The following is a 23,251-nucleotide window of genomic DNA, read 5'->3' as shown; positions in this document are numbered from 1 at the left end:
CGTTCTCGACTCCGGCTGAACGAAATGTCTCGAAACCTACTCCAAAAAGATGCTCGTACAGGCTTCCAGATGCTAAGATTTAGATCATTTGAACGTCAGCGCTGCCTTCTGGTAACAGAACACATCCAAATGGATTTCGTTTGTATATTGACGTCCGTCAGACGGGAAAGAAGCGCGTTTTAGAGCTGAAGTCTGTCCCGGCCGTGTTAGCAGCGGAGCCGCACGCCGGGCAAGGCGTGCCCGGAGTCCCGGGGGCACTGGGGGCTGTGCTCGAACGCGGGGCCGGCGCAGCCCGGGCCGTGTCCGCAGAGGGTGGCGGGGACAGACCGCGGCCCTCGGCACCCTCGGCCCGCTTCCCGTCGCCTGCGGGACCCTCCGGCGAGTGGCTTTGAAGCCGCGGGCACAGCTCTGGCAGCAGGTGGCTCTCCTGGAGCCCGGCCCGTGCCCCTGCAGCAGGGAGAAGGGCGACGCCTCGAGCGCTATAAGGAGCGGGGCCGGGCACCGAGCCTCCACCCAACAGCCGCCCCGCCGCCAGCCCGGGCTGCTCTATCCCTAGGGCCGCCCCGGCTTAAACTTTCCGCTGAGGAGCTATTTACCGCCACCCGAGGGATCAAACCGGCGCGGCCCCGCAGCCGGCACAGCGCACCCTAGGTCACCTGCGCACAGGGCCCGCCCTGCGGGGCTTTCTCCGCGCTCCTTCCGCCAGCAGCGCTGCCCCCCCCCCCCCCCCCGACACCTTCCCGAGCGCTTCTCCGGGCGCGCTGCCGCTCCGCGGGACCCCTCTGCTGCCCGCGGGGCGGAGCGGGCTCCTGGCGCGGCTCCCGGCGGGGCTTCGCTCGCTGCTTCCCGGGAGCGGAGTGTCGCCTCCGCCCGCCGCCCGGTTCCCTTCCATGAGCAGATCATTAGCATCCCTTGTCAGCTTTCCTTCTTCTTCTTCTTCTTTTTTTTTCCCCCCCCCCCCTTTCTTTGTACATGAATAGATCACCAAGCTGGCCACGTCGACCTGGCGGTCACACGGCTCGGGAGAGGAGCTGAGACTGTCACGGGAGCTCAGAGAAAGCCCCGGGGAAGGCCGGGCGGGCATCAGACCGCGGGGAGAGCGGCTCCGGGTGTCAAACGCGAGCCTCGAGCCTCTATTTTTCTGTTGTTTTGAGTCGGTGGATCAATTGTCATCAGTCCTGTCACCTAAGAAGCAATGATTCCGATTCATCTTGGCATCTGATTTTATTCTAATGGGTTAAATTGGGTTCACTTTTTCAATTATCCCAGGTTTGACTGCGTAGTATTGCATGACAACTCACAATTTCATCGGGTTTGGCAAAGCGAGCGTGCTCCGCGAGTACGTATATCATATCACATCAGATCAGGCTGAAGTTTGCTGTTTAGCGACTCCATTCGCGAGTCGCTTTTGGTAGAAGTGGGAAGGGTTGCTGCAGTCCGCGGCTGGTTCGGCACGATTCGGAACAAAAAAAAAACCGCGGCGAGATGGCAACAAGACGGGGTTCGCCGCTCGGCTATGAATGAGCACAGAACGAACCGAGCGACACGATGGGGAACCGCTCCGCTCGCCGCAATATTTTTAGCAGCCTCTCAGCCCTCGCCTTTTTTTAATTTCCTAATATGTTCTTTGCTTTATTAGTTTTATTTACAACCGGCTCCCATTAACACCTCACCTGATTACTGAGGAGCTGAGACAGCTAAGCAGGAAAACCCAGCAAAGCGGCCAAAGCTGAGAGGTGGGAGCCGGGTTTGTTTTCTTTCGTTCTTTTTTATTCATATTTGTTTGTTTTGTTTCGAAGTAAAATATTTTGAAGCGGGCAGCAAAGAAAAGGCAGGTATACGGGTGTGCTGCGGGGGTCAGGGGTGAGAAATCCGCGTCAATTCCGTATCGGAGGCGATGTAGCGATGGGGAGAGAGGGGAGAGGGGGAGAGGGAAACAATCCTTCCACGCAGCAGCTTGTTTATTTTAATTAACATAGGGATCCTCCGCCAGGAACGAGGACCCACCTCCATCTCCCGGCTGAGCACCGCGCCTCTCCCCACCCAGACCGCAGCCCTCGCCGCTCATAAAGGAGGGCACAGTTTGGGAAGAAGCTCCTAAGGTCGCAAGGTAAGGTCCTGCGTGAGCCCCTGTGAGCGGTGCGGCGATTCAGACCTCACGATGCCATTTGCGGGTGTTCCTTTGCCGTCGTGTTGTTGTTGTTGTTTTTTTTTAAACCAACAGTCCAGAATGGTCGCTCCCCCAGGTGCTTTCGCAGTCAGCACTCGGTGCGGGTGTTTTAAGCTGGACAAACACCAGCCTGGGAAGTCCGAGCCGTTCTGTTTAATAAATACGGAGCTGTGTTCTTTATTCCTTTTTCTTTCTCATCTTATTTTTTTTTCCTTCCCACGAAGGGCTCCCCTCACCTGTCCGTGAACGTAGCCTTTAGGAGCATCCTTCCCCAAAGCAGCAAAATACGGTACTTTCCGACGGTTAAATCACACCCCGAGTGCGCATTCGATGGGGGTTACCGTCAAACCGCCGAGGAGCTGCCGGCTGCGCTCCGCCGCGGTGAGCAGAGCCGCCGTGCGCACCCCGCGATCCGCCGCCCTGCTCGCTGCTGCCTGGCCGCGGGGACGTGTCCCTGGCAGTGCCACGCTAAGCGCGTCGCGGTCGGTGATTTCAGTATCACCTCCTTCGGCAAATGAACACGCGGCTCAGTGCGCGTTTTCAGATTACCGGGCGCTCCGAGCTTTGCTTTTCTGTGCGCGATGCTACCCGCAGCCCCGCACGTGCCCGAGCAGCGCCGGCCCGGCCGAGGGGCAGCGGTGCGGGGTGTCGGGGCGCTGACCCCGAGCGGCTCTGCCCCGGGGGTGCGGGGCTGGAGAGGGGCGGTGACGGTAAAAGGTGTTACGGGCACCGGAGGGGGATTTAAAACAATACCGAGGTATTCTATATGTATTTATAAAGCAATCAATTTAAATGCAGAAAGCAACCTTGGCTACATTTGGTATCACCGCCGAGAGATTCGACTCTACTCAAATTCTCTGTCTCTGTGCCCAGACTCTTGTCCCAGCCGCCGACTCCGCGGAGCGATGAGGCCGAGCGGCAGTAGCCCCGTGCTCCGCAACGAGCTGGCAGAGCAGCAAATAGCGATAGGGTGTGAAGCCAGACCCGGCTCCGAGCGCCCGGCGCGGGCAGCAGAACCGCCATTCGCTGTCGCCGTTTGTGCGCTCGGATCCTCCGGACGCGACGTGCCGGGCAGCGCCAGCGGGGCTCAGGTGCCCGAGCGGGGCCGAGCCCGGTGCCCCCCCCGCCGCCGTGCTCCTGGCGCTGCCCGCAGCGGGGGGGCTGAATCAAACTCCTTCTGTCCTCTGCTCCCTCCCCGCCGCAGTGCCCTCCCCTCTCTTCTAATTATTGCTGGTCAATTATTAATTTGCATGTAGACGTTGTCCTAAATCCCCCGAACTGAGCGCAGGATCGTTCACGCTGTAATAGGCTTTAGCCCGGAGCCCGTGGCCGAGAAGAATGAGAGCTCTATAGCGGAGCGGTGCCGGCATCGCGTGCCGCAGCCCGCCCGGAGCGCAGGGGGACTGCGGGGGGGTTGGCGGCTGATTGCAAAGCCAGGCCGGGGAGGGCGGGCCGAGCCGCTGCGGGCTGTCCCGGGCTGCAGGGTCCCACGGCCGAACCCCCCCCCCCCCCCCAATCCACTGTTCGGGAGTTTTGCAAAGGCCGAGCACGTACTTAAGGAAAGGAAAAATCCTGCACTGCCTGAAACGCTTCGAACGTTGCCCGTCTGATGTCTTCCCAAAGTGCTGCGGCACCCCGCAACGAGAAACCGCGTTCGGAGGCCAAGTGCTAGTGCGAATGGCTTCATAGGGGATGAAGAGCTCGATTTGGGCTTTAGATGCCCCGTTGCGGGCTCTCTTGCCCCTCCCGACAGGCAGCGGCCCGCGCAGATCCCGGCCCGGGGCTCCCTCACCACCCGCCCGCAGCGGAGCGGTGCCAGGACAGCGAGCCCGGTGTACCGGGAGCTGCCGCGGGCCTTCGGAAACGGAGAACTCACGTCTGATGCTAGCAACAAACTTTTGATGTCCCTTTAGGTAAGCAGCACGTTCATCAGTAAGCGCTTTAGAAACCTCCGGCGTCCGTTAGCGGAGCGGCGGATCCCTAACGCTACCTGATGGAGCAGAAGGGAAGGGCCCTCTCATTAATTAAGCGCGCCCGCCTGGAGGAGGTTCCGTCGTTCCTGACTCTGCTTATGAGCCTGCCCAATTATTCCTAACGGAGCCGCCGAGCGCGGGCGGAGGTGGCAATGCGGCACGGACGGGTTCGGCGCCGGCAGGGAGCGGCTCTCGGCCCCGCACCTGCGGCACATCGCTGCCCCGAGCGCCCGGGCCGGCAGGGACACGGAGGGACCGCGCAGGGAGGACGGGTTTCGGGGTGCCCCTGTCCGGCACCCGCGAGCACCGCTTGTGCTGTACGGCGTGGGGGGAAGCGCGGAGCCAACGCGAAACTGCACTCTATTCTGGGGCGGGCAGCGATCCCCTACAAAATAGCTGGACAGTAATAAAGGAGCATTTCGTTAGGAGGAAAAAAACAACCAACCAACCAAACAAAAACCACTAGCAGCAAACCTACCCAAACGCTGAACGTGCCACCACAGTGGAAAGACTTCACCGCAATGACTAAAACTAAGTTCGTCTCTAGAAGAGATGTTGCGCTCACCGCAGGCGCCCGCCGGGCAGGCGCAGGGCTGCGCGCAGCGGGATGGCCGTGCGCGGGGCGAGAGCTCCTGCCGAGGGCTCCCAGCTCTCTCCCCGGCGCCGGCCGCCTGCCCTCCCCGCTCCCTCCTTCCTCCCGGGCCGCCCCGCTCCACGAAGTGGCTGCGCAGCCCGGCCCGGCTCGGCTCGGCTCGGCCGCAGGGCAGAGGGGCACCGCGAGGGAGGGGGCCCGGAACGGCTCCCGGCCCCCGGATCGAATCACCTCCTTTATTTTTTCCTGATGGTTCACTGTGCTAATTGACTTGTTTTCTCCAAGGAAAGCCCATCTCTCCCTCCTCCTTCCCCTCCACAGTTCCCCCCCCTTCCTCCCGCCCCCCCCCCCTTTTTTTTTGTTCCCCTTTTCATCTTTAACCGGGACTGCTCTGCAGGACACCACGGCTGGTGGGGGTTTCTGCCCGTTTTAAGGGAGATTCCCTCACCCCTTTGAGCTTCGTCGATTTTATAGCTATTACTCTTATTAAAACACACACGCACATACAACGCATTGATTTCCATCCAAAAGGGCTAATTACATTACTTACAGTAAATAGCAGCCCTGCTGTCCGGGGTCTAGTGTGCCAACAGAGAAAAAAAATCCCGGCTTATTTCACTTGATTGACTTCATCTTTGTGTGAAATTGTGTTTTATGAGCTGTATTCTGGCACTCGGAGGAATGTAGCAACATTCAATCTGCAAATAACATTAATTTTAGCTACTTAGGGGGAAAGAGAAGGGAGGAAACCGGCAGCCTGGATCTTGGGTTACATGGAAGAGGTGACTCGAGGAGCCCCCGAGGATGGCTCTGGGATGCTTTGCAGAGGAAGTGGGGGCTGGGGCACTCCTTCCAGCGGCCGCGCTGGGGCTCGGTGTGGAGCGTCCCCCGGGGAGCGGGGAGCGCGGAGCTGCCGCCAGGAAGATCCTTCGGTAGGGATCGAGGTGTCAGGAAACAGCCGGCAGCTGTTCCAGGGAAAGGCAAGGAAGAGTCGTGTGAAAAGTAAGTAGGAAAAAAGGGGAGAGGAGGGGAGGGGGAGCAGGAGAGAGATTAGCCGGGAAGGAATGCGCCGCCCGGACCCCTGCGCGCAATGACCGCTGGCAGCCGGAGCGGCGAGGGACGGGGGGAGGCGAGGTCCCGTTTCGGCTGAGGGCGGGGGTCTCGCGGGGCGGGTGGTGCCCGAGAACCGCTCGGGACCCGAGCGGAGCCCCCCGGCTCCCGCCGCCCTCGGAGCCCCGATCCCGGGCGCGTGGAGTCCCCGCTGTACGGAGCGGCCCCGGGGAGCCAGGCCCCGCCACCGCCTCGCGGGACTCGGCGTTTGGGGGAGGTAATAAAGCCCACCCCACCCACAGGCCCGGCTGCGATGTTTGTCGCTGCTTGCCCATCACTAGGGGTTGAGAGGAGTATGACAGGTCTTTGTTGTCTGAATAAAAATCAGTGGCGGCTCAAGGGAGAGAACTCCTCCTACTAAATTATCAAAAATGGGCTGGCTTTAGTCTCTTAACAAATTGGACAGAGCTCCGGAAGGCAGCAGTCCCAAATCCAACCTACAGGCACTGGGAACTTTAAAGCAACCAGGGACTGCTTGAAAATAGCACTTCTTTTTGCTTTCTTTGTATTCAAAACTGTATCCTCTCCCGACCGGTTCTGCCGCCCCAGGTCCGAGTCTCTCCGGTCAGGAGCCCCGGCTTTCCAGAACAGTAACAGCTCCTTTAGCTCGCTTTTCTTCTTTGATTTTTCAAACTAATTATTATTACGTTTTCTTCCCCTTGTTTGTTTTCCGCACACCTTCAGGAAGCCCTCGGTGCTTGAGCAAAGAGAAGCTCCTATTGCAACCTCCTTCCCTGTGCCGTGCGCCTCGGTGTAAACATTTTGGATGATCTAAAGACTCTGGGGTCTGTATATGGAAATAGTGGGGTGCAGAGCAGAAGAAAATACTTGTCCTTTCCGTCCCCCAGCCATGCTTTTCCACGGGATCTCCGGAGGCCACATCCAAGGAATCATGGAGGAGATGGAGAGGCGATCCAAGACCGAGTCCCGCCTGGCCAAAGGGGGACAGATGAACGGCCGAGAAACGGTAAGAAAGCAGCCGGCCCTCCTGGAGGGGGATCCCTGCGAGCGTGGGCCCGCACGGGGCAGTCCGGCCTCGGGGAAGGGAGAAGCTGCCTGCCCCCGTCCTGCCCTGCCCCTGTCCCGCTTGTACGGCCCCGCCGCCGTTGCTGTAGCGCAGGGCGCTGCGTCTGCCGGGCTCCGTTAGACATTTGTCTCACAACTGCTGCCGCGTGTGCTCTCTGGAGTAAGGGGGCAACGTCTGAAGTCGCAGCGGGGATGTTTGTAAAGCCGCTGCAGCGGCAGCCCGGTGCGGCCGCCGTGCCCGTGGGAGAGGGGCTGCAGGCGGGCTGCGGGGCTGCGCGCACTCCGTGCCCCCCGGCAACTTCGGACGGACCCGCAACCCGCGGCCGCTCGCTGTTCGTAACCATTTTTGGTCTCGAGTGCGGGACCGGCACGGATGCAGCTCTCTTTCCGAACGCAGCGCCGGCCGGTTATCCCGCTTAGCGGCACCTCCCCTTTCTAGAGCCGGGTCCGAGGTTTTCATTAATGTCACGGCCGACGGAGAACGGGATCCCTTTTCTTTCCAACTTTATGGGGCTTCCGCCCGCCGCGCACGGGGAACAGCGTACAGAGTAGCGGCCTGCAGCCCGCCTTACCGCTTCAGCCGCGGGGTCTTCCCCTTTCTCTTAAATAGCTCCCGCTTTGTTCTCTGAGAATTTGCAATGTAAATTCCACCCGCTTTTTCAATTGCTGTATAAGAGGGAGAGGAAAACGACTTCAAATTTCGAAAATGAACGCGGAGTTGCAACTTTAAAACAGTTGCGACTTTAGAACGAGAAGTTCGGGGCCGTTTTTTCCCGTCCGTTTCTCAGCAGGCGCCGCTCGGAGCCTCCCGGCCGAGCTTTTGTTGCCGCGGTTCCTCCACCCGCCTTTGTCCCGAGCGGCGCTCCCGGAGCTGCCCGGGAACCCGCACCGCTTCGGGCCGAGAGACGCGCGGTGGAGGTGACCCCAGGCCGTGTCCCTGCCCGGCAGGGCGCTGAGCGTCCGCCACCACTGCCTCTCGCATCGCCACCTGTCACCTTTCTTTGATTTATGCTTTCAAGTGCCTGGTTTTGCCTAGCACGGGGTTAGGCTGCTCTAAGCACGGGGAAAATTTACCAGAAAATTGCTGCAAGCGTGCACCCTCTGCCATAAACTTCTAGCGTGGCAAAACGGTGTTTCTCTACTTGAAAACGCCATTCTTCGGGAGCATTCTAATATCCAAATGTGAAAGTGATGGGGAAACTACAGACCTAAACTTCCGAAACCCTAAGAATCGGCTTTCCTTCCCTCGCCGCGGCCTAAACAGCAGCTTTCACGTCTTGCAAAGACACGAGCTGGGTAGGAGCGGTGTGATGAGACAAACGCGAAAGCTGAACCCCGCTGAGCTGAACTTGGCGGCCCGGGCCCGGGAGGGTCCCTTTGTGCAGCCCCACGGCCGCCCCGCTCCGCGCCTGATCCCTGCGCTGTTGTTTTGCAGAACATGCCCCCCATGAGCCCCGAGAAGCCCGCTTTGTGCGCTGGGTGTGGAGGGAAGATCTCAGACAGATATTACCTGCTGGCTGTTGACAAACAATGGCACCTCAGGTGTCTTAAGTGCTGTGAATGTAAACTGGCTTTGGAGTCAGAACTCACCTGCTTTGCCAAGGACGGCAGTATTTACTGCAAGGAGGATTACTACAGGTACAGCGATCAGTTCTCACGCGTTCAAAATCACGCCCCCTCCCCAGGCATTACGAACCGAACCGCTCTTTTCTTCCGCACGGGAAGTTCGCGAAGTAGCTTTTTGCGGCCAACTACCCCCTCACGCGTCCCCTCGGAAAAGTCTCGCACGATTACCCACCGGGCGGGCGGCCGGGGGAGCCGAGCACGTGGCGGCACGGGAAGGGGCGAAAGAGCCGAGCCTCGGGCTCCGCCGCTCCGGTTAAGCGCAGGAACGCAGCCTGCGGCCCGGCGGAAAGTTTCCCTCCGACCGCCGCGCTCCGCTTCCCCGGCGCGGAGCGGCCGAAGGGCGGCGAACAGCGGCGATGTCGGCACCGTGCGGGGCCGTGCCCCTCGCCCAGCCCCGAGGAGACGGCGGCCGGGGCCGACCGGGAGCCGTTTGCACGAACGTTTCGGCTTCCCCGGGGCTCGCATCCCCGCCTCCTCTCCTCCGCGGCCTTTCTGGTCTCTAAACGACCGAAAGGAGGGGGGCGCCTCGTTTTCTCTCCGCCCGCGTTTCTCTCCGCGCCGCACGACCTAAGCGAAAAGGTCAACCGGGCGGAAAACGCAAGGCGTTTGCCCGACGGCCGCGGTGCCGGGTGCCTGCGGGGACTTCGGGAGCCGACCCGGGGCGGGGAGGGACTCGCGCGGCCCCGGGCTCCTTGCCGACCTCCCGCGGTAGGAGCGGGGCGGACAGCGCCGGGGCGAGGTCTTCCTTGACCCTTCTAGTTGATGCCCACCGTTCGTTTCTCTCAGAAGGTTCTCCGTGCAGAGATGTGCCCGCTGCCACCTTGGGATCTCAGCCTCTGAAATGGTCATGAGAGCCAGGGAGTCGGTTTATCACTTGAGCTGCTTCACCTGCACCACCTGCAACAAGACTCTGACCACGGGCGATCACTTTGGCATGAAGGACAACCTGGTTTACTGCAGGGCCCACTTCGAGTCCCTTTTACAAGGAGAATACCCCCCTCAGCTGAGCTACACCGAGTTGGCAGCCAAGAGCGGAGGGCTGGCCCTGCCCTACTTCAACGGCACGGGCACCGTGCAGAAGGGGAGGCCCAGGAAACGAAAAAGCCCTGCCCTGGGAGTGGACATCGTCAACTACAACTCAGGTGGGCAGCGCACCCGGCCTCCCCCCCAAAACCCTCAGCACGGAGCGCTCTCGGTCTTCCCCCGGGCCGGGCGGTGAGAGGGGAGCTCAGCGGGGCCCCGGCTCGCGTAACCATCAAACCAACAGCCTTCCGAGGGCTGGAGCGTTTGCAGGAAAGCTAACAGCAGCCCTCCTCAAAGGCTGTCTGTGCCCATTAATGTCAAACACCCAAACTTAGCCACTTCCCAGGGTAAAGACAAAAACAACAGAAAAAGCAGAGAAACACCACACCGTTCTTTCTCTATAGAAACCTCGGAGATACCGTTACCATTATTTGTATTTCATTAACGAAAACGCTTCATCATTTAGATTTCAAATTATAAGTGTCCAGAAGAATCAGCAAAAAATAACTGTAGAGCAAAAAAAGGACAGTATGTGGCCAGTGAGGTGTGCAGGCAGTCAGAGCAGGTCTCCTATTCATAGCACTGAACTCTGCAGGTTGAACATTCCCGGTTTACTAGCACATAAACAATCAAACTGCTCAAGAGGCCAACGAATAAATGCTGTTCCCCGTAACGAAGCCTTAACAAATGTAATTAACAGGAACGGTTTCTGCTCTCTTAACGGTAGGAAAGAAACAAGTGTCGGACTCTATTAAATTTTCTCCCTATCTCCGTCCACTTCAGTACCAACGTCGTGCCCGAGCACTCCGTGCTAGAGGCTGGAGGGAAGGGAGCTTTACGCGCTATCAGGCGCTTTAAGTGGAGTTTCGTTAGACGGAAGCCGAAAGTAGCGAGAACAAATCCGAACGGAAAGCCCCCGCCTCCCCAAAAGCTTGGGGCGGAAGCGCAGCCCCCGGGAGGGGCAGCGGGCTGGGAGCGGGCAGAGGCTGCCCCAGGCGAGGCGGCCGGGGGAGCTCCGCGCCGGCCTCAGCCCCCTCCCTCCGCCCCACTTCGGGCCGCTGCTCGGAGATCCGTGAGTAGCCCCCGGCTCCCCCTGCGCAGCCTGCAGCCCTCCCCGGCACGTCCTCTGGGGCTGCTGCGAGACGGGCCGCGGCTGGGAACGGGGTGGCTGTGCGAGGTTATTTCATCTCCTCTGATGCGTAGACCTTGGAGCTGGGGTAATCACTGCGCTAATTGTTCCTTGTTAATTGAAGATGACATTGGAATCCCTGGCTGCGGAACGGTTTCCAATCAGTCCTGAAAGCCGCTAAAGAAAAGCGAACCTGTGGCACAGCCCCTGTTCATTCAGTGCCGGCCCCTGGAGGGGGGGTCCCCATCTGCCCGCTCTCTCGAATTCTCACTTGGCCACCCGAATTCCCCAGGTCCCCAAACAGAAATATTTCTAAGGACAAGTTACCGTTAGAATTAGGATCAGAAAAGTTGTGGGTATGATAAGACACCCCTTAAGTACCTGACAGAGACATGACTTGTGAATGCGGTCATAGTTTTTGGGTGCGAGTCCTGAAAGTCTCCTTCGTTACAACCACGGGGGTTGGAAGATTCACTGACTGCAAAGTGAGATTAAAACCCACTGCCCACTATGAAAATATAGCCCATTTCGTCGAGGTCTCACATAATTTAGAACAAACAAAGAAGACTACTCTAATTTGATGCCTTGCACTTCATGTAGATGACTGAGGAATTTGATCTGGTTGGGCTGTATTTTTTGCTTTAAGCAGTATCTAGCAGTGTCCAGTGTTGACACACGGTCTCAAGAAAATACAGCCTGCAGCCAAAGAGTGCATCCGGTGCAAATGAGTCCAGCCCATTGACCTGCTGAGCTGCAGATCCAAGGGGAAGAAAACAAGCCTCTGATAGTTACGAAATGAGTTGCAGTAGATGAAACTATTTCTCGAAAGAGGAGCAAGAAGAAAGTTTCTCAGTAACTGGCAGCCGCTTTCTACATGCATTTCCCGTTCCTTGCCCCACACTCCGGCAGCCATCCTTGCACATCCCGTCTCCCAGGGGTACCAGCCTGCTGCATGCCCACGCACCCCCACACAGCCTCACACCCTGCAGCCCTCAGCTCATGTCTGTCCTGGACTGTGTGCTCCACGCCAGCAGACTCTGCTCATGCCAAGTGTGCTCCTACAGCTCCCTGCTTCCTGGGAACAGAGCACTTCCCTCCTCCGGTAAAGCGAGGCAGAACGGGCCTGATGAAGCTAGCTGTGTTGGTATGGCAGGCTGTTGCAGAAACAAATCAGACTTCTAAAGCCAACAGATGCAGCTGACCCTGATTAGGCCAACAGCCCCACTGAACTGTGCACAAAAATCCATGTATTCAAAACGAGCCCCCAGTATCAGGCTCAGACCTGTGCATGCATTTTGTTTTCGAAGAGCCAAGCATGGGGCCAGGGTGGGAAATGTGCTCCTGCTGCAGCATCTACAACAGCTTTTCTATTTTGCATGTTGTTTAGCAGTTTGATTTCTGCTTCCCAGCTGTAAAGTGGAAACACAACAGTAAATAACTCAAAATGTTGTGAGCTAAAGCCATTCGCGCTTGTGAACTGTCTCCAATTAATGCGAAAAAAATGGAGGAAACTATTCAAAAGTACTTAAAACATTCAAAGCTTTCTCTATATTGCCTCTTATATCATAGAATTAATACGTATTTTGAGGCAACTGTGTTGACTTACAGCTCACAGGATATAGAAATGAGATGGTGAAGAAGATTTACCTAGGAAAATATTTTACACAGCTGTTGCTCAAAGAGCTGCTTACTTTACTTCATAATAAATACGTGTGAGTGAAGAACTAGGAGTTCACTTGAAAAATTCTTGGCAGTAGAAAGCAAAGAGTTCTAGCTCTTTCCAAAGCAAAATTAAATTAGCAGCTCCCTGATCCCATTGCAATGAAATAAGCAACAATATCTTGCTTAATTTTCTGCTTTATCCTGGTTCTCCAGGCAATGGTATAAAGTTCTGCAGGATGATGTGGCAAAGCTACACAATGCTGTTTCACCCACGTAAAACTGAGATGGATCTGATCGCTGTATGAGCAGGGGTTGTCTGAGAATGCTCTGAGCTCCGTTCTCACTTTCTCTTGAAAATAAAAGTCCAAACAAAGTAGATCACAGATGGAAAAAAAATAAAAATAAAAAAAGCAGCAAGCAGGACAGAGGAGTGTGAGGAAGTTTGCTTTGCTGCTGTATGCCTGAATGATCCAAGAAAAGGAAACACACAAGCAGGTTACAACTGTCTGATGGAAAACTGGAGGACTGAATTCTGGTGATCTGCTTTATGGCAGCTGACGAGTTACTGCCCACACAATTTGAGTGAAGGCAGTGTGACTGCTTGTGAAAACAAGGAGTAAATACAATCCCAATCTAGCCTGAAATTGTTTTTAAGGTAAACTTCAACTCCTGGTGCTTTCTGAAGTGTCACTTTGCTTTGTTTGAAAGTGCAGATATACTTCTTACCAAGACTAGAAACAAATCTAAGTCTAATTAAATATTCACCTGATTTTCTGTCAGAGCGTTGTCTTAACAGTGTCTGTTCACACTGACTTGTCTTATAATTCAAAAGAGAAAACACCTTCAAGAAGCTTTCTATTTTCTCTTGGTTTCAAGTTGTTTTGCCTCTGTCAACATCAGTCTCTCTGTATTGTCTGCTTTCTCTCTCTTTCTCTCCTCTCTTTTTTGAGAAATCGGGATCAGCTTGGCCTAGTAAATATCCACTATCTGAGATCCAAGAGCTGTTCAAAAATTCAAATGATCAACTAATGAAACTTGGTCTAGTTTACACACGTTCTGAAATCTTTTCAATTAGCTGTTCAGTCATTAGTTCCCCTTGCTATGATTATGTGTTCAATTTTCTCCGGTTTAAGTGAGCTATTGTTACAAAATGTTATACTGAAAGGAATCCAATTGCTTTTAAGGCAAAGAGAAAAACACAGGTGTTTTCTTCCTCTTCTTCTTCTTCTATTTTTTCCAACATTGCCATGTCTTTCCCCAGTGTGAAGTGGTGATGCCACAAGTCCATGAACAGCTGCCATGCTAGGATACAAGTCACACCCATACAAGTGTAATCTGGAACAAAATAATCTTTCACAGACGCTTTGGAAATCTGGAATCACAGAGATCAAGTCTTTTAAAGTCTTTTAAATTTTGGAGCCACTATTTACTTTGTTGCTTGCAGAAATCTCATTAATCAGTACCAGCTAAGAGCTGCTGATGGTTGGGACTGAGATGGAGGGCTTGAATCAAGCCTAGACCGACTACTTTCTAGAGATGCTTTACAGAGGAAAAGTTTCCAAGCAGTTCACTTAAAATCTCAGGCAGAGTCCAAAAGCATTTATTTTATCAGCAAAGAAGTCCAGATTTTCTGCTTTCCTGATCAACTGTCATAACAAACTTTCCTGCTGTACATCTTTTTTAAAGGTACTTGTGATTTGGAGGAAGGCTTAGGAACATTCAGAATGCTGGCTTGACCTTTATTCTTCTCTCAAGCTAAGAGTGTTTCAATGAGTGAGATTTCAAAATCTGAATAAGATTTCAAATGACTCTTTGGATGCCCAGAGCAAAACCATCACCACAGGGAAAAGACTTGTTTGAAAATAAATGCCAAAGTAGAGATAACTTTCTATGCCTGCCCTTAGTAGGTAAAGGCCTAGGGGACATAGCATGTTTTAAGTATAAGAAAAGGTCATCTTCTAGTTCTTTTTTTTGTCTCATCTAATTATCACATCTATACTTAGTCTTGCACCATGTTAGCTCTTCTTTCCTCTCTCACTCTCTAGATTGCTTCCTTCCCTCCAAATAGCCATGATTGTTGCCTTGATTCCTTTATCATACATGAGGCACAGCCACTAACTCACTGCTTGCTTTATCGAACAGGTTGTAATGAGAACGAGGCAGATCACATGGACAGAGACCAGCAGCCTTATCCCCCATCCCAGAAGACAAAGCGCATGCGCACCTCCTTCAAACACCACCAGCTTCGTACCATGAAGTCCTACTTTGCTATCAACCACAACCCAGATGCCAAGGACCTCAAGCAGCTTGCCCAGAAAACAGGCCTGACCAAGAGAGTTCTGCAGGTAAGAAGCCACCATCACAGACTTGACAGAATTTTCCCCTGCTGCTGCCAGTCGATAGCGTTTCCCATATGTGTAATGAGAGCAGTATATAAATACTTTTGCTAGCTGTGTCCCTAGTGGGTGTGCAGAGGGGTATGGTATTACATGACAGGAGTGCCAAATGTATACCTGAAGGCAGCCAAATACTGAAATGGTATTTATAAGTAGTTGCATCCTCAACATGAGGACACTGTCTCCAGAGTCTATGACCTGGGAGATATCCTGGCATCTGTAGTTTCTACGTGCTGACCTTATTAAGGACAGAGGTAGCAAATCTACTCATTTTATACGTACTGGATGAAGCCCTTGGTCTCCTGCGAGGCAGTTAACGTGGCCCCTCAGCGAGCAGGTCCTCAATATACAGGAGGCAAACTTTGACCAGTACGATCTTCTAGGACCAGCCTGTTCCCTGTTATTACCAAGGGCCTCCATAACAAAGTTACTTCCCTGTGAAAGAGCCCAGCAAGTGACATTAACAAAATCCACATAATGGTGTGTGCTAGCTCAGAGAAGCTAAAGTGAGGTATGTGTTGTAAGCTGTGTGCAGAGAAGGGCAGCGTTCTAGGGACAAAGAGAATCTATTAGCAGTGATTGCTTGTCTGTGTTACAAATCACCTAAAACACTTTCAGTGAACCCTGCAGAAAAGAAAGACTAGGTAACCGACACCAACAAGCTGCATGACAGGGACAGTGTAATTTGCCCTCCTTCCTTGTCAATCTTTTAAAATGATTAAGATGAGCTTTAAGCCTTAGTCAAAATCTGCTCATTCACCCTTTGCCTTCATCTTTGAGTCTCGACTCTAAAACTCCCCAGCCGAAGTGAACACCAGTGGCCATGCAAAAAGTTGCCTCTGTTGGGCAAGTGAGTGAGCAGATTTCCCAAGGCTTGGCACTGGGCCCTGGGCCTTTGTGCAGGGCCTGCCTGTGAGCCGGTACCACCAGTAGCAAGCCAGGCTGTAGAGTGATGTGGGCAACTTGCCACGCAAATCAAACATCAAAAAGATGACGTAAAAGCAAGAACAAAGACATACAAACAAACAAACAAACAAACAAGCATCGGTAAAGAAATCAATTGGGATTGGTTTGCAGGTTTGGTTTCAAAACGCAAGAGCCAAATTCAGAAGGAACCTTTTGCGGCAGGAGAATGGGGGTGTCGATAAAGCGGACGGCACCTCACTTCCGGCACCGCCCTCCGCAGACAGCGGCGCTCTCACTCCACCCGGCACTGCGACCACTTTAACAGACCTGACCAATCCCACTATCACTGTAGTGACATCAGTGACCTCTAACTTGGACAGCCACGAACCCGGGAGCCCCTCACAAACTACCTTAACGAACCTTTTCTAACATTGCCGTTTTTTTTTTTTAATTTTTATTTTTATTCTTACTCTTCTTCTTTATTATTATTATTATTATTATTATTATTATTTTGATTATTTTCAAGCCTTTTTTTTTTTTAAACAAAATAACAAACCCACAAAATATTTGGGAAAATAAACAGCTTGATGTGTAGCATCTGCAGCCACTTGGCAAATGAGTTTGAAGTAATATGTTGCTATAATAAACAAGCATTTGTTGTTGATAAATTGTACTCAAATTTTTTTAATTCATCAGACAACCGAAGAGAAGTTCTGAATCATTCTAATAAGTGCCTCTTAAAATTGTATGTTACTTATTTCCACAATCTTGAAAGAAACATGATTACCACTTCTACTACAAAGCCCAGAAGTTTCTTTTCCCTCCCTGATAACCAGATAAAAGTCAGTATAATTATAGACAAAAGAATGCTGCTTTCACGATTGTATGTTCACTTCCAGAACCCAAGATTTCCTTTTATTTTTATAATGCATCTAAAAGTTTTGTACGATTTATTTTTTAAATGTAGACAAATAAATACGACATGGATTAAATCGTTGACCTAGTCAGACTGCAAGTCCCAGTGCTTCTTTGTAACGCGTTAGTGCCAAGGCCGCCCCCCCCGGGCACGCTGGGAGCCCCGCGGGGCCGAGCGCTGCACTGCAGCCTTGCACCCAGCCCACACCGAGGGCTGCAGCCGGTGGGGGCCTGGAGTGGGGCCCATCGAGCACAGCTGAGGCTGGGGGTCCCCGAGCTCACCTCTGCGAGTTACGGAGGGCAAGGGTGGGAAACGCCCTCCGGAATGAGCTCGCTGCTGTAAGGGTATTGTTAGAGCAGAGCAACAGCTCGAGGTGGGAGTCCCTCTGATCTGACATATCGCACAGGGAGGGGTTTTCATTCTGCTCTGCAGTCGAACGGCACAGATTCAGAATTAAATTAAAAAAAAAGGGCAGTTTGCTACTCGGCCTCCATGCCGTACTACTAAAGCAAACAGGGGGTCATCCAGCTACTCTAGTGAGCACAAAAATGATTTCAATGATGCACAAGCACGTGCACTGTTAAAAGAAGCTTTTGATAAATCACAGTTTTTCAGGGAAATGGAAATAAGCAAAATATAATTTATTAAGATGTTTAAGGAACATGGTTTTAGTACGACTTATTCATTACTATTTTGAATTTACCGTAGCTGTTTCCTGAGATTGTATCAGATTCTTTGTTTAACACACCACCTTAAAATCTTTAGTTCCTTGCTATCCTTAACACACGCTTTACCTTTTTTTTAACTTTGTATAAAAGGACAAAATGTTAGCAAAAATTCTTACAAAATTGGGAATTGGCAGCGGATAATTTTAAAGCAGATAAACTCAGAAGCCTTGTGGATGCTGATCTCAATACATTTCTTAGTTTACAATAGCGGACTTTCTTTTTTTAATTTTATTTAAGCTAAAAGTCTGAATGGTCTGGGCAGTGGTGAATGTTCATTTGTATCCTTTTATTGTAGTTGAACACCAATTAGATTGTGGAGAGTCTCAGAAACAAAACCGAACAAAAACCAGTCAAGATCTATGTCTTGCTTTTAGTGGATTGTTAAGAATAACTTTGCACATATACCCCACTTTTTAGACACCATCAAATCTCTTTTTTTGGTGGTCAAAGTGGCTATTTAATATATTTTAAAGGTGTCCTTTTTGGCTGTATAAATGTGTGGTTACATATTGACAGTTCACTGCCCACATTAAAGTGCATTATTGTAATTTTTGCTCAGGGTTTTTAGAAAATTAGCACAGAAAAGTAGCTTATTTTTAAAAAAAGATGATGGAAGAGATGTTAACACTGTAATAGAAGAAAGGTGTGTTTGCCATTATATATTTAGCAAGTATGGTTATCATCTTCTACGGATATTAAATCTTGACTTTTCCTATTTCTATTATCTTATGGGCATTTACCACTAACCAGACCAAACAACCTTGGTAAGGCTGAGATCTTTATTAATACACTTTTACAGGTAAAAATATTGATACTTATAAATTTTGTTCTTTGACAGAACAATATATGGTACTAGAGATCTACTTTATTAAGTAGACTAATTAAAACTCAGTTCTACTATGTGCCTTATGATATACCTTGGGAGTAAGTTTGTGAAAAATCAGGATATATGTGTTGTTTGTTAAATTAACTGTTTTAAGCCCTTTTGACACCTCACTAGTTTTGTACTGTTTTACCTCTTATTTCTGAAACTCTTTTTATGGTGTATCCTGTTAGAGGGGACAAACATGTCATAGAAAGCAGTTGTGCACTCTTTCAGATATAGTTGATAAATCCAATAATCTTATATATTGAGCTTCGTGTTTATAGTACAGTAAGTGGTCTAGCAAAATTGTCCATGTTTCTTTGTTTATTGATAAATGCATTGTATAGAAACTATTTCCCCTAAATATTTATGGACCAAACAATTGTGATATATCCTATTAAATTTGTGTGAATAAACCATTTTGAATCTAAGGAGTATTATTTCCCATCAGTTTTTATTACTATTATTTTTCAATCTAAAGCCTACATGTTCCGGAGTGTCTCTTTGCTTTTACGGTACCTGCGACCAATTGGTATTAAACATGGAAACACGGCCTTTTAAATATCCTAAAATACGGTTCCTTCTTAGGTTTTCAGTTTCTTCCTATTCAGTATATATGCTACTGCTGGTGCAATTTAGATGTTAGCCTCTTAACCCCCTTTTTTGAACATGCCAAGTAATGCCCCACTGATTTGATACGGAAACCCCATCATAGGCTTCTAAAAAAGTCAGAAAGCTAGCAGCTAAAGTAATTGCATGACGAATATAACCTAAATAATATGATGAAATGAAGCAAGATTTAATGCTAGGTGTATTGAACACAAACTAGAATTGCAGACCCCGAGAAGCCAGGTTGCTCTGTAGTTTAATAAATTGTCACTATGATTTCTTTCAGGGAGAACAAATCATGGGGCATTACAGCCAAACATCCCGACGTTTGAAAATTCCCTAAAGTATTAAAAGAAGGGGAAAAGTTTGATCGGAAATCCACTGCAGTGAAGACAAAGACAATATTAGGTTATGATAATCATACATTTAAAAATCTATCGAGCCAAAAAATAAAAATAAAAGACTTGATGTCATTTCCTGAATGTTAACAAAACATATGTTATTTTATGATGTCTAATTAACAGAACTGGAGGCTTCAACAAATTGTGTGGTATTAAAAACAAATTTAGAGAAACTATGTATAAAACCAGAGCAACCTGGCAGCAATCTACCCAGCCCATATTCGAAGAAAACTTTTCTTTAAATATCACATTTGTCAAGCACAAGTACTTGTAAAATAAAATCTGAGTGCATTCATTCCACTTGCTTGCTAATGTGTACTAGTCATATCTGTTAAATGGATTTTTGTAAATTCAAAGAGAACTTTTCACTCATTCCAAATCATAGGAATCAAAACCCAGTAACTTTAGTACTATTGTTTCTGAATCCTTTTTTTTTTTTATGAGACAAATCTGCATGCACTTTTCCATCTGTCACATATAGTGTACATTTCTGTATGATGAATTTCTCTTTGATGTTTCTTGTATAATAGCTTTCATTAATAAACATTTTATTTGATGCAAACATAGTTAATTTTATGTAAACACTTAGCTAATTGTTCCAGCTAATTTAAACGTTTCTTTTGAAAAGAAGCAGTACAGCGCAGTTCCAACATGTTATATATATAAAATCAAAAAGAATGAGGTAGCAATACTGTCTGTTACACAGCAAAAAGTATTTCCTTTGGTGTTTACCTTTTATTTTTTTAACCTGCTGTATAAAACCGACTTTTTTTTAAAAAAATAATCCCATCAGCATCAGCAGTAAAACAACCCCCAAATTCTTCATCAATATACGAAAACATAAGCAGTATGTAAAACTTTCAATGACTTTTAGAATACATGGATATCATTTGTGGATCCCTGAGCTGTTTACAAGGTCACTATGCAACGAGCAAGTACATTACAAATAGTTGCTCCTGAGATTCCCAGTCTAAAACGCAGATGATTTTACGAGCCGACAAGCAAGTGTGACAATAACCAATGATTAGCGATGAGGTTTTGTAAGCGTGAAGCAACTATTTGCAGAAAGATTTTTTAAAAATATATTCCTATTTAGCTGTATAGCCAAAGCGTATGTTAAACAAATTAACATATAAAAACTTGCCAGAAAATCTTTCATTAAGATGACATTTTTATTATATACTAATGAACCCTATGTAAACAATGTAACTTTTATGAATGATGGACATTAAATATTTCACTTACGTGTATCCTCAGCATTTTGCATGTTTTCTTAAACTCCTCCAGTTTCTGAATTCTAAAAAGAAAACCATACAATTATTAACAGCATAACACAAAGTTACATACAGATTACTGCAACGATCTCTGGAAACTGGTAACCAAGAGTGTTCTAACAGCAATAAAAAGGTATCATTTATTGGTGGCAATTATGGGAAGTATTGTTTAAACAACAGTTTTATAGTCTGTTGTAAAGTTCTGTTGAAAAAGGTTAGCACGGAGGACTTAATTCAAATCAGCTTGATCAGAAATTTAAGTATCCTGTGAAATTCTTAAAGCGAGCCTTATGTGCATTTATTACTGCAGAAAAGAAGTAAATGCAGAAAAGTTATTATTCGTATCGCAGCCATAATGTGGTTTCCCCGTGTTGTCCACAAGAAAATGTTATGAACATTAATTATTAAAATCAGTAAAGATCTAGGGTGGTGTTTAGGGCAGTGAGAAAACTTACTCATGATAATTTTTCTTTTGTAAATCACTGCATTCTTTAGTCAGTTGGATTCCTTCTGTACCATTTTAATGTGTACAAACATATTTCTAGTCTGAATTATTGTCCATGTGCTGCTTTTCTCATCTGATTTAAATTAGAAAAATAAATGAATTAAATGCTCCTGATGAAAAGCTCCACCGAAGTAAATGGTAAAATTAAATTAACTGATTTAAATGCAACCAGGGGAATTTTGTGTCGCCTTGATGACTAATGATATCAAGGTTTCATTTTTGAACAGTGCTATTGTTTGTCTGGAGATAGTCCTGCACACAGTGCTCTGATTCGTGTGAGTAGCTGCATTTGCCATTCCAAGGTTTTTTTATAAGATAACGATATCTGTCCCTTGCACTTAGAGAGTAAGCATGTTGCAAGGGCAGCACTATACCAGAAAGAAAAGGAAGGAATAATTTCAGACAAGATTTAAGAGAATGCAAGACAAACCTGAGTTTTCATTTGTCAGAAGTGAAATGTGCTAGGGTTCTTCCTAGTGGATGCATGTCCACAGCTAGATGCAGCATTTCTTTTCACTTCTGGTCTCAAAAAAGAAGTCAAATTGTGCACTCCTAGAACATCTGACTCAGAATTATTCACCAGAGGAATGGTTTGCAGGACTGGGTCAAATGACAGAAGGCTGACACCAAAGCCCACTGGAATCAGTGTTTTCTCTCCCTGATCCCGTGGGCTCTGAGCCAGGAGCTGAATGAACATAGAAACTAAATTATTCTCTTGTCTCTTAAGAAAGCATAACCTTCAGAATGAGATAGAATATATAGGACAGCGATGCCGCTCTGTTCTTTAGATTTCATTCCTGAGAGCTGCTAATCCAAGCACCTGGCACATGCATTAAATTGACTTCAAAATATTTCTTCCTCCTTCACCCAAATACAGGACACAAATTATACTACGGGAAATTCCAGAAGCTATTATAGTGTTGGAGACTTTATTCAGTTATTCTGCAGTACTGAACAATTCTTCTGCGCTTTTCAATTGACACAGACTTATCTTGACACATACCTATATACATATCCTTGTCTTGCCTTCAGATAACTAGTACTTTCATATCTATTTAAGTCACTCAAACCTATAGGAAGTAACTCTCCAGGCTTACATGTTCTAGCTAAAGCAGTTCTCATAGTTTTTATTTTGTTGTTCTTCCAAAATAGAATATTTTATCTGAAGCAAATTTAGGTTATGAATTTGTACTTCTGTATACTTTTTTTCTTTCTGTAGCTTTGGTTCAAAAAAACTGTAGTGCTCAAAACATCTACATGCACAGATTATTTTGCTATACAGCTTTTCCTGCATTACCCAAAAAACCAAACTCACTGGAATCACTGAATACATGGCTTGCATGTTTCTCTATAAATGTTCTACTCTACAAATAGTTTTAATCATAAAAATTGATATTAAATGCATTCTATTTTTTCTAGTGTGATAAATATTAGAAATGATACCTTCTTGGCTGCACTCAGTTTTGGAACAAGTGTATTTCTGCTTTTGGAAATGGAATTGTGAGCAAGTGTCCTTTGAAATGTCTGATGCTCGCTGCTGCTAGGAATAGAGGGCTAGACTGAAGTCCTAATTTAGCTTAAAAAAAATCAGTGCTATTTTCTGTTTTGACCTCATTTCCAATTGGACTTTAACTGAGGCTAAGAAAAATGTCAGTAATTATTTTAGTGCTAGAAAATAAAAGTGAGGTGTTTTCTTTTGTACTTCAGTTATGCACTTCAGTATAGATTTCTGAGTCTGAACAGATGCACGGTGTCTTGAGTATATGAGACTGCTGCATACAGCAAATAAATAACACAGGAATGAACAGCCTAGGAAATGGTTATTGGACTAGGAATGTAAGAAGTCACAGTGGGAAATGTGGTGATTTGTCATCCTATGAATCCTTACTTCACCACTTTCCTTCAGGAATTTGTACTCAGCTGAGTATAAATGACCACCTAACTTTCTGCGGCCACGTATAACTCAGTGCTATGACTGAGATGCAGTAGGGAACAACCCATAACAAGAAATTTTCAGGAATAATTATCTCAGTAAAATAACAAAATGTTATCCAACATCCTAATGACAGTAAAATAAAACACGACAGCAGGAAAACTGACAACATCAGTATCATATGATGATTCAACCAAACAAATACATATGCCATCACTCCAAGGAAGTATGCAGTGTTAGCAGGAGAGGCAAGATAAGCTTAGAAAGTAGCCAACTTGGAAGCTCACAGGTGAATACTTTTCGTCTTCAAAGGTACTCGCATAATTACTGGTCATGCAGCAGCTGCAAATGAATAGACTGTATCTAAAATTTTCTTTTCTGGTTACCCAGTGCAGTATGATTTGACT

General features: G+C 48.5%; 1 protein-coding gene and 1 long non-coding RNA gene across 10 annotated transcripts; one reads left to right on the top strand and one right to left on the bottom strand.

The window, feature by feature from the left end:
- Positions 1 to 786: 786 nt before the first annotated feature.
- Positions 787 to 20,383, top strand: LHX9 (LIM homeobox 9). 9 transcript variants are annotated; one of them, XM_025152769.3, is made up of 7 exons: positions 787 to 1,736; positions 1,980 to 2,110; positions 6,694 to 6,812; positions 8,307 to 8,509; positions 9,284 to 9,639; positions 14,454 to 14,656; positions 19,018 to 20,383. In XM_025152769.3, exons 3-7 carry the CDS (start codon positions 6,696 to 6,698, stop codon positions 19,072 to 19,074), a joined length of 936 nt encoding a protein of 311 aa, XP_025008537.1. In that variant the 5' UTR covers positions 787 to 1,736; positions 1,980 to 2,110; positions 6,694 to 6,695; the 3' UTR covers positions 19,075 to 20,383. The 9 variants fall into 9 exon arrangements, with proteins under 9 accessions (XP_025008537.1, XP_015145737.1, XP_046800276.1 ...); XM_015290251.4 differs by lacking the exon at positions 19,018 to 20,383 and adding an exon at positions 15,785 to 16,281; XM_046944320.1 differs by lacking the exons at positions 787 to 1,736; positions 1,980 to 2,110 and adding an exon at positions 5,109 to 5,737 and having other exon boundaries at positions 9,287 to 9,639.
- On the bottom strand, positions 16,132 to 21,438 carry LOC124418407. The gene is made up of 2 exons (XR_006939970.1): positions 21,342 to 21,438; positions 16,132 to 20,429 (listed from the first exon to the last, which is right to left on the bottom strand). It is a non-coding gene; the product is annotated as an uncharacterized LOC124418407 (long non-coding RNA).
- Positions 21,439 to 23,251: the final 1,813 nt, after the last annotated feature.

This window comes from Gallus gallus, chromosome 8, assembly GCF_016699485.2.
Source record: "Gallus gallus isolate bGalGal1 chromosome 8, bGalGal1.mat.broiler.GRCg7b, whole genome shotgun sequence".
NCBI classification, from domain to species: Eukaryota; Metazoa; Chordata; class Aves; order Galliformes; family Phasianidae; genus Gallus; species Gallus gallus.
The sequence above is the reverse complement of the archived record's forward strand: the minus strand, read 5'-3'. Positions and strand labels throughout refer to the sequence as shown.

Excerpts from the sequence above, each read along its gene's own strand:
- LHX9 (NM_205426.2), top strand. The coding sequence starts at position 6,639 with ATGGAAATAGTGGGGTGCAGAGCAGAAGAAAATACTTGTCCTTTCCGT. Across the intron at positions 9,640-14,453 it reads CATCGTCAACTACAACTCAG|GTTGTAATGAGAACGAGGCA; the intron begins GTGGGCAGCGCA and ends TTTATCGAACAG. Across the intron at positions 14,657-15,784 it reads TGACCAAGAGAGTTCTGCAG|GTTTGGTTTCAAAACGCAAG; the intron begins GTAAGAAGCCAC and ends ATTGGTTTGCAG.